Source organism: Dipteris shenzhenensis, chromosome 28, assembly GCF_047967505.1.
Source record: "Dipteris shenzhenensis isolate YYH24624 ecotype China chromosome 28, Dip_SZ_1.0, whole genome shotgun sequence".
NCBI classification, from domain to species: Eukaryota; Viridiplantae; Streptophyta; class Polypodiopsida; order Gleicheniales; family Dipteridaceae; genus Dipteris; species Dipteris shenzhenensis.
In genome coordinates, this window is record NC_141623.1 from 32040842 (window position 1) to 32050646 (window position 9805).

The window sequence follows — 9805 nt, forward strand, 5'->3', positions numbered from 1 at the left end:
CAACCCGGTTGCAAGGATGGCAACCGTAAGAGCAGCCATTGCTATGGCTGCATCAAAGGGATGGTCTTTACATCAGATGGATGTAAAGAATCTTGCATGGTGATTTGCAAGAAGAGGTCTTTATGGAGCAGTCAGTAGGTTATGTTCATGCTATTCATCCTGAGTTTGTTTGCAGGTTGAAGAAAGCCTTGTATGGCTTGAAGCAAGCACCTAGAGCATGGTCTGACAAGATAGGACAGTATCTTGTCACTATTGGCTTTCAGATTTCCAAGGCAGATTTCTCACTCTATGTGAGAAAAACAGAAAAAGGGATTATGCTGCTTGTCATTTATGTTGATGATTTGATCATCACAGGTGATAGTGATGAAGATATCCTTCATGTGAAAATGCTATTGAGGCAGAAGTTTGAGATGAAGGATTTGGGAGAGCTGCGTTATTTCTTGGGCATTGAGGTGATTAGATCACCAAGTAGGATAAAGCTCTTGCAGAGGCAGTATGGACTGGACATGCTGTCCAAATATGGGATGACAGGCTGTAAGCCTATTTCAGTTCCTTTGGAGCAGAATGTGAAGCTGAGCACAGATGCAGGTGAGCTTCTGGAAGACCCTACTATGTACAGACGCATAGTAGGAAGTTTGATTTACATGACTATTACCAGGCCAGATTTGAGCTATGCTGTTGGGTTGGTAAGTCAGTTTATGCAGGCTCCAAGGAAACGGCATTTGGATGCGGCTAGACGCATACTCAGGTATGTGAAGTCCACATTGCAGTATGGACTATTTTATGAGGCTCGGGTTCAGATACAGTTGCATGGATACACTGATGCTGATTGGGCTGGTAGTATTTCTGATAGACGATCTACCAGTGGATATGTGTTCTCTTTTGGGAGTGCTGCAGTCACTTGGAGCAGCAAGAAATAGCCTATAGTTGCCTTGTCGAGCACAGAGGCTGAGTACAGGGGTGTAGCAATGGCTGCATGTGAGGTAGCTTGGTTGCATAAGCTACTCTATGATATGCATCAGTCTACAGATGGGCCAGTTGTCATTTATTGTGATAACATGAGCAGCACACACTTGGCAAAGAACCCAGTCTTTCATGCTAGAACAAAGCACATTGAGGTGCATTATCACTATGTGCGGCAGAAGGTTTTACTAGGTCTTATTGATCTAGTTTATGTCAGCACAGAGGATCAGGTAGCTGACATATTCACGAAAGCATTGGGCACAGAGAAGCTGCGCAAGTTTAGAGACCTGCTTGGTGTGCAGGAATTGGGATTGAGCTCGAGGGGGAGTGTTGAGATATCGAGCCACTCGCGATATGCCAGGGTGACCGTTGTGTATTTATGTCACCGACTTGTTAGCTGGAGATGCGGTTGGTACACCGCCCACGAATAATAGCTGGATGACAGCTATCCTTATATACACTAGTTCGTGGCTCAGTTAGTATGCCACCTTAGTTAGTTCAGTTTGGTTCGAGACCCACATATAGGGTTCTTCTATTTCTTTGTACTTGAGTTCTTTTGGCTTACACAACTAAGAAGAGGAAAACTGTTTTTCAGCCTCCACCTTTGTGTGTATTCCCCCATTGTGCTTGTGAGAAAGCCTCAAGTGAGACTCCTTCCCTCTCTTCCACTATCTTCGCAATGTATGTATGTATGTATGTATACACACACATACATACATACATAAATAAATAAATAAATAAATAAATGTATTTCTCTCTCTCTCTATCTTAGTGTCTCAGTGTGTCTCTCTCTATCCACTCTGCCAGATGGTCACAATTTAAGCTCTACTACCCCCCATGACCGCCATGTGTTACAGCCCTTCTCTTGCACTGAACCTACATAGCCCTCCTCTGAAGCTCCCAAAACCTCCTTCCTTGATTTCCTCATGTACAAATGTATATATCAGATATATATATATATATATATATGCATATTCTCTCTCTCTCTCTCTCTCTCTCTCTCTCTCACTGTCTTTGTGTGTCTCTCGCTATCCACACTGCAACACGGTCATAGTCTGAGCTCTTCTATCCTCCATGACCGCCACGTGTTACAGCCCTTCTCTTGCACTGAACCTATATAGCCCTCCTCTGAAGCTCCCCGAACCTCCTTCCTTGATTTCCTCATGTACAAATGTATATATTAGATATATATATGTGCATATTCTCTCTCTCTCTCTCTCTCTCTCAGTGTCTTTGTGTGTCTCTCGCTATCCACACTCCAACATGGTCACAGTCTGAGCTCTTCTATCCTCCATGACCAACACGTGTTACAACCCTCCTCTCACTCTGAACCTACACAACCCTCCTTTGAAGTTCCCTGAACCTCTTTTGTGCATTTCCACCTTTCTAAATGTATATATAAGATATAGATAAATATAAGAGATATAAATATAAATGTGAATATTTTTGTGTGTGTGTGTGTGTGTGTTCACAAAACAAAAAAGTGTGTATATATGTATGTATATGTTTATATATATATATATATATATATATATATTCTCTCTCTCTCTCTCTCTCTCTCTACTTGCCTCCCTCCCTCCCTCCCTCCTTATATAATATATAATATAATATATTCTCTCTCTCTCTCTCTCTCTCTCTCTCTCTCTCTCTCTCTCTCTCTCTCTCTCCCTCCCTCGCTCTTTCTCCCTCTCTCCCTCTCCCTCTCTCCCTCCCTAGCTCTCTCTCCCTCTCTCCCTCTCTCCCTCTCCCCCTCTCCCTCCCTCTCTCCCTCCCTCCCTCCCTCTCTCTTTCTCTCTCTCTCTCTCTCTCTCTCTCTCTCTCTCTCTCTCTTCGTCCCTCCGTCCCTCCCCCCCTCTCTTTCTCTCTCTCTCTCTCTCTCTCTCTCTTCTTATCTCTCTCTTTCTCTATTTTATACATGCGTGTGCACGCATACACACAAACAATATATATATAAAATAAATTATGTAATATTTATTATATATTATATATTATATTAGATATAATATAATATATAATATATTATTTCTCTCTCTCTCTATATGTGTGTGTGTGTGCGCATAAAAGGTTATATAAATTATATAATATTTTGTCTATATAAAATATTATATATTACTTAAATTTAAATATATATTAATATACTATAATATCTATATAATAGATAATGTAATATATTATATGATTTCCCTCTCTCTCTCTCTCTCTCTCTCTCTCTCTCTCTCCCCCCCTTGCTCGGTCGACCTCTGCCACATCATCCCTGTGTTAGCCATCTGCCATGTGGGCTTGATGCAGCGCTTAGACACCTGCAAGCTACTGTGTATTGCCATGTGTGCTCATGTCAGACCTTTTCCACTCGTGTTCTGCCACATGTGCCCTCATCTTAAAGCGCAAGTCGTCGTTGCTGCCAGTCTTAGCCATTTACTCCACCATATAGTGTGAAGCTGCGACGTGTGCTTCTAGCCACCCGTAGCCCTCTGTCCCTACCCCCGCATGATAGTTTCTGTGCCATGACATGTGGCGAGACGGCCCCTTACGATCTGTGCCACATCATCCGCTGCCTTCATCTCTTCGACCTGCATCGCCTGTGCTTCTGCCATGCCAATCATGCATTTACTCCACTGCCAATTGTGTCTCGTGCCTTGCCACGGGGTGCCGTGCCTCTCCTCCAGCCCAAAGTCGACCGCCGGGCAGTTGCGCCATGTGTCTCTAGACAGAGCCTATAGTGAACCATGGCCATTAGATCTAGTTGATATAATGGCCCAAAGTCGACCGTGAGGAACAAATAGGAACCGTCGGATCCTAGATCAACGACTATGGCCCTTTACTCTCCTTGGATCCCCAAACCTCCTCCTCCTCCCTCCTCCTCCCCCAAACCTATAGAATTCATCCCCAAACCTCCCAATCCTTGCCACGAGTCTCCATATAGAATAGAATAGAATAGATATAAGAATAGACGAATAGATAGATAGATTGAAGGTGCCCTCATCCCCTATGAGCTCCAAGTGCCACCTCCCTATTGGCTGCAGAATGGCCCCCTCAAAAATTGAGGTGCCAGATTGAGCATCTCGACTTCTAGCCATTTGGCATTCGAATAGGTTACCCTGGGCTTGCACCTTTTGTTCTTGGTCACTCTACTTGAAGTTCTTGTTCCTTCTTCACCACCACCTCCATTATCTTGAGGCAGTCCTTGCTAATTGCAACAAATGTAACTTACTTGTAAGGGACTCCCAACCGAAGTCTCGCTGTGCATCTGTCTTTGTTCTGATACTCTTTTACTCCAAGCTCCTCGAGTTCCCTACGTAGCTATAGAATGTTGCAGCCCAATCCTTTGATCTTGGTTTGCAGCCACTCCGCTAAGGTGGGCACGTTCTCCCCCATCTTATGGCATATAACTCTTACCATTCCTCCAACTTTGTGCCACCCAAAAGCCTATCCTGGCCTGCCTGCTGCTTGTGTGGTCTTTGATGGAATACTTGCCTTCCCTCCTCCTATTTTGTACACGCAGGAGCTCGGAAATGGCTGGGGACCTTGGCCGGATAAGGACAGCATAGACCAACGATTCCTGAGCTGGTTGCTGTTCAAGACTTGTATGTGTAAAAGGAAAGGCGATGCACAGGGGCAAGGCCAACTTTAGTTCTGGAGTACAGTGAACGCGTCTTTGAGAGAATCGTATCTCAGACATGCTGGGCTTAGAGGGGGCTCTCACAGCGTTGGAACGAATGCCCGAGCTGCCTTCGGTTCAAAATCTTATATGCATCTTGCAGAAGTGCAGGAGGGGAAAAAATCTGGCGTTTGCCAAACGGATGCATGCCTACATGTGCAAAAGTGGGCTGGAAGCTCATAGATCTCTAGGGAACTACCTTCTCCCAATGCTGATGGAATGTGGAAAGGTGTACGATGTTCAGCAGGTTTTTGACAGGTTGGTTGATCGTAATGAGTGTTCTTGGACTTCTCTTATCATGGGTTACATTGAATGTGGGGATGCAGAGCATGCCCTGAACCTTTACCAGAGAATGCAAGAGGATTCCGTACATCCTAGCACATATACGTTTGTGGCCCTACTGAAGGCTTGTGCTAGGCTGCAAGATGTGGAAAGTGGCCGAGAAATACATGCTGAGGTTGCCAGACTAGAATTGGAAAGAGTTTCATTTGTTGGCAGCATGTTGGTTGATATGTATGCCAAATGTGGCTCTCTTTCAAATTCACAGGAGGTGTTTTGCAAGCTGCCAGCTCGTGATGTAGTTTCATGGACTGCACTAATTGCAGGATATGCTGAACATGGTCTTGGTGAGGAAGCACTTGAATGTTTTGGGCAGATGCACTCGGAGGGTGTCTTTCCAGATGGTTTCACGTTTGTTTGCAGCTTGAAAGCTTGTGGCAGCATAGGAGCCATAGACAAGGGCCGAGAAATACATGCTGAGATTGTCAGCAATGAACTGGAAAGAGATCCTTTTGTTTGTTGCACCTTGGTTGACATGTATGCCAAGTGTGGCTTACTTGCAAAAGCACAAGTAGTGTTTGACGAGCTGCCAGTTCGAGATGTAGCCTCGTGGACTGCCCTAATTGCAGGATATTCTGAACATGGTCTTGGTGAGAAAGCACTGAACTTTTTTAAACAGATGCAATTGGAAGGTCTCTCTCCAGATGCTTTCACGTTTGTTTGCATCTTGAAAGCTTGTGGCAGCATAGGAGCCATAGACAATGGCCGAGAAATCCATGCTGAGATTGCCAGGTGGGAATTCGAAAGAGATCCACTTGTTGCTGGCGCTTTGGTTGACATGTATGCCAAATGTAGCTCACTTGCAAAAGCACAAGAGGTTTTTGACAACCTACCAGTACGAGATGTAGTCTCGTGGACAGCGCTTATTGCAGGATTTGCTGAACATGGTCTTGGTGAGGAAGCACTGAACTTTTATGAACAGATGCAACGGGAGGGTGTTCTTCCAAATGCTTTGACATTTGTTTGCAGCTTGAAAGCTTGTGGCAGTATAAGAGGAATAGCCAAGGGCCGAGAAATACACGTTGAGATTGCCAGGCAGGAATTGGAAAGATACATTTTTGTTGGTAGCACCTTGGTCGACATGTATGCTAAATGTGGCTTGCTTGTAAAAGCTCGGGAAGTGTTTGGCAAGCTGCCACATCGAAATGTAGTCTTGTGGAACATACTAATTGCAGGCTATGCTGAACATGGTCTTGGTGAGGAAGCTCTGAACTGTTTGCAACAGATGCAGTTAGAAGGTGTGTCTCCAGATGCTTGCACATTTCTTTGCAGCTTGAAAGCTTGTGGCAGCACAGCAGCTATAGACAAGAGCCGGACGATTCATATTGAAATCGCTAGACAGGGATTGGAAAGAGATCTTGTTCTGGGCACCACTTTGGTGGAAATGTATGCCAACTGTGGTTGGCTTGCAAAAGCAAGGGAAGTGTTTGACAAGCTGCCAGGTCGAGATGTAGTCTCATGGACTGCACTGATTGCAAAATATGCTGAATATTGTCTTGGTGAGGAAGCGCTGAACTGCTTCAAGCAGATGCAACTGGAGGAGATCTGTCCAGATGGTTCCACGTTTGCTTGTAGCTTGAAGGCTTGTGGCAGCATAGGAGCCATAAATAAGGGTCAAGACATACATGCTAAGATTGCCAGATGGGAAGCGGAAAGAAATCCTTTTGTTGGCACCACCTTGGTCAACATGTATGCCAAATGTGGCTTGCTTGCAAAAGCACAGGAAGTGTTTGACAAGATGCCAGATCGAGATGTAGTCTCCTGGACTGCACTAATTGCAGGATATGCTGAACAAGGTCTGAGTGAGATAGCGCTGAACTATTTCAAACGTATGCAATCGGAAGGTGTGTCTCCAAATTCTGTCACATTTGTCTGCAGCTTGAAAGCTTGTGCCAGAATAGGAGCCATAGACAAGGGCAGAGAAATACATGCCGAGATTGCTAGACAGAAATTGGAAATAGATCCTTTTGTTGGCAGCATCTTGGTTGACATTTATGCTAAGTGTGGCTTGGTTGCAAAAGCACAGGAATTGTTCGATAAGCTACCAGTGCGAGGTGTAGTCTCCTGGACAGCACTAATTGCAGGATATGCCGAACATGGTCTTGGTGATGAAGCAATGAACTGTTTTGAACAGATGCAACTGGATGGTGTCTCTCCTGACGTTTTCACATTTATTTACAGCTTGAAAGCTTGCGGTAGCATTGGAGCAATAGACGAAGGCAGAGAAATACATGCTGATATTGCCATACAAGAATTGGAAAGAGATCCTTTTGTTGGCAGCACCTTGGTTGACATGTATGCCAAGTGTGGCTTGCTTGCCAAAGCACAGGAAGTGTTTGACAAGCTGCTAGTGCAAGATGTAGTCTCATGGACTGCGCTAATTGCAGGATATGCTGAACATGGTCTTGGTGAGGAAGCACTGAACTGTTTCAAACAGATGCAGCTGGAGGGTGTCTTTCCAAATGCTTGCACGTTTGTCTGCAGCTTGAAAGCCTGTGGCAGCATAGGAGCAATAGACAAGGGTCGAGAAATACATGCTGAAATTTCCAGACAGCAATTGGAAAAAAATCATTTTGTCGGCAGCACCTTAGTCTACATGTATGCTAAATGTGGCTCTGTTGCGAAGGCTCGGGAAGTCTTTGACAAGCTACCCATTCGAAATGTAGTCTCATGGAACATACTAATTGCGGGTTATGGTGAACATGGTCTTGGTGGGGAATCGCTAAGCTGTTTCGAACAGATGCAAAAACAGGAGGGTCTCTCTCCTAATTCTTGCACCTTTGTTTGCAGCTTGAAAGCTTGTGTTAGCATAGGAGCCGTAAACAAGGGCCGAGAACTACACCTTCAGGTGGTCAGACGAGCATTGGAAAAAGATCCTTTTATTAGCTGCACATTGGTTGACATGTATACCAAATGTGGCTTGCTGGGAAAAGCATGGGAAGTGTTTGACAAGCTGTCAATTCGAACTGTAGTCTTGTGGAACATACTAATCGCAGGATATGCCCAGCTGGGAGAAAGTAAAATTGTTTTTCGTATGCTTAAGAGAATGAGAGGAGAAGGCATAAAGCCAGATGGAATCACATTCCTTAGTGCTCTTACTGTATGCAGTCATGTGGGCCTTGTGGATAAGGGCCACAAGTACTTTGAGGCTATGAGCAAAATCTATCGCATCACACCAACTATTGAGCACCACACTTGCATGGTTGATCTCCTTGCGCGTGCAGGGCAATTGGATGAGGCGCTAGTGATGGTGGAAAAGATGCCTTTCCAACCTAATCTTGTGGTATGGACTACTGTGTTGAGTGCTTGTCGAATGTGGGGTAATGTGGAGCTGGGAAGGCGAGCCTTTGAACATGCAGTCCGATTGAATGAACAGGATGCTGCAGCGTATGTCTTGATGTCTAACCTCTATGCAGATGTTGACATGCAGGAGGATGATGAGAAAATCATGGCAATGAAAAACAAGCATGGCTGACACCAGGGCTGAATTGGACTGGAATTCTGGGGTGAGGAATCCAAGATGTTTTCAAAGCACTGATTTAGGTTGAAGATTTTTTCCTGAAAATTAGGAAAGCTATATCCCAGGTTTGCATCGTGTCACAACACGTATCCAATAATCAAGGGGACACCCATTTTTTTTTGTCATAAATCTATGGGTTTGTGATTGACTGTGATGCACCATGACTAGGGGAAGAAGAAAGCCTATGGCAATACTGCCCACTGGTGCAAGCCTGCCGCAAGGAATAAGGCAGCAATCTCTCTTAAAGATCTGAGCATCCTCCATTCAGAGTTTTTAGGAACGGCAGAGTCTCTCCCTTAGAAGGAGCCAACAACAAATGCTCCAACAACAGGTCTTGCAAGGCCTGCTTCAAGGGCATTATTGCACATGAAAGTTATATTCCACATGACATTATTGCATCTTTGATTGATTTTACATGGAAGTTTTCCCACTACAATGATGCCACTGTCAGAATATATAAGACCATGCATCGCCTTTCCAGTCTCGCCAAAATGCAGCGTAACGGGATGCAGATGACTGGATTCTCTTATCCTTTCCTGCATTGAAGGCAAGCCAAACAAAGCACATCTGAATGTGGAAACTCCTCCCTGTTGGCAAGGGCACCACCCCTCCGTTTTGAATGTCTGAAGTGCAGATCTCTTTGGCTTCTACTCGGAAACGATAACTATCCCGATTGAAAACCTGGCTTTGATAGTATGTCGGAGAATATAAGGGCATGCATCCACTGCCTCTTAAGTTCCAGATACCATGTTCAAACAAGAGAGCTTGCTTGGTACAACCACTTTCTGCAAAGGAAGACTTCCTCGAGATCACACAGCTTCACATGAGATAACTCACTGTGTGCATGCATGTAAAGAAAACTCTTCAGATCCAAAAGATAGAACACTCAGATTGACAGCCAAAAGAATATATATAGATGTAGAAATCCAAGTACAAAATGTATACAAAAGTTGTACCAACACCTGCAAAGCTAAGGTATGGCACCCAAAATGGCATGGTATGCTGCATTGACTGATGTACACTATCCCTCTTCTGCCACGTGCCTTCTTGTACGATCAGTAACTCTCAAGGTGAGTCCTCATGCTCACTCTCTTGTGCACCATGATGGACTCTTCTACCACTGTGTAGATCTGCCCCAATGTGTGCTCCTAAAAGGCCTTCAGTTCCCTAGATTGAACTGCTCAACTACCCACATGGAGGGGCTGGTCTGCCCCCACTCTGGACCACAGACCAGCCGACCTGCAGGCCGAATGGCTCCATCTGCTGCCTACCAAGTGTGTCCACCTGCTGACCTGCTTCATGGCATGCCAACAGGTATTTGCTCT

At 44.9% G+C, this 9805-nt stretch overlaps 1 protein-coding gene across 1 annotated transcript; it reads left to right on the forward strand.

Annotated features, from left to right (window-relative positions):
- The first annotated feature begins 4087 nt into the window (after positions 1 to 4087).
- On the forward strand, positions 4088 to 9449 carry LOC147883458 (pentatricopeptide repeat-containing protein At4g39530-like). The gene has a single exon (XM_087399358.1). The coding sequence runs from the start codon at positions 4641 to 4643 to the stop codon at positions 8433 to 8435; it is 3795 nt and encodes a 1264-aa protein (XP_087255484.1). The 5' UTR covers positions 4088 to 4640; the 3' UTR covers positions 8436 to 9449.
- The last annotated feature ends 356 nt before the right edge of the window (positions 9450 to 9805 follow it).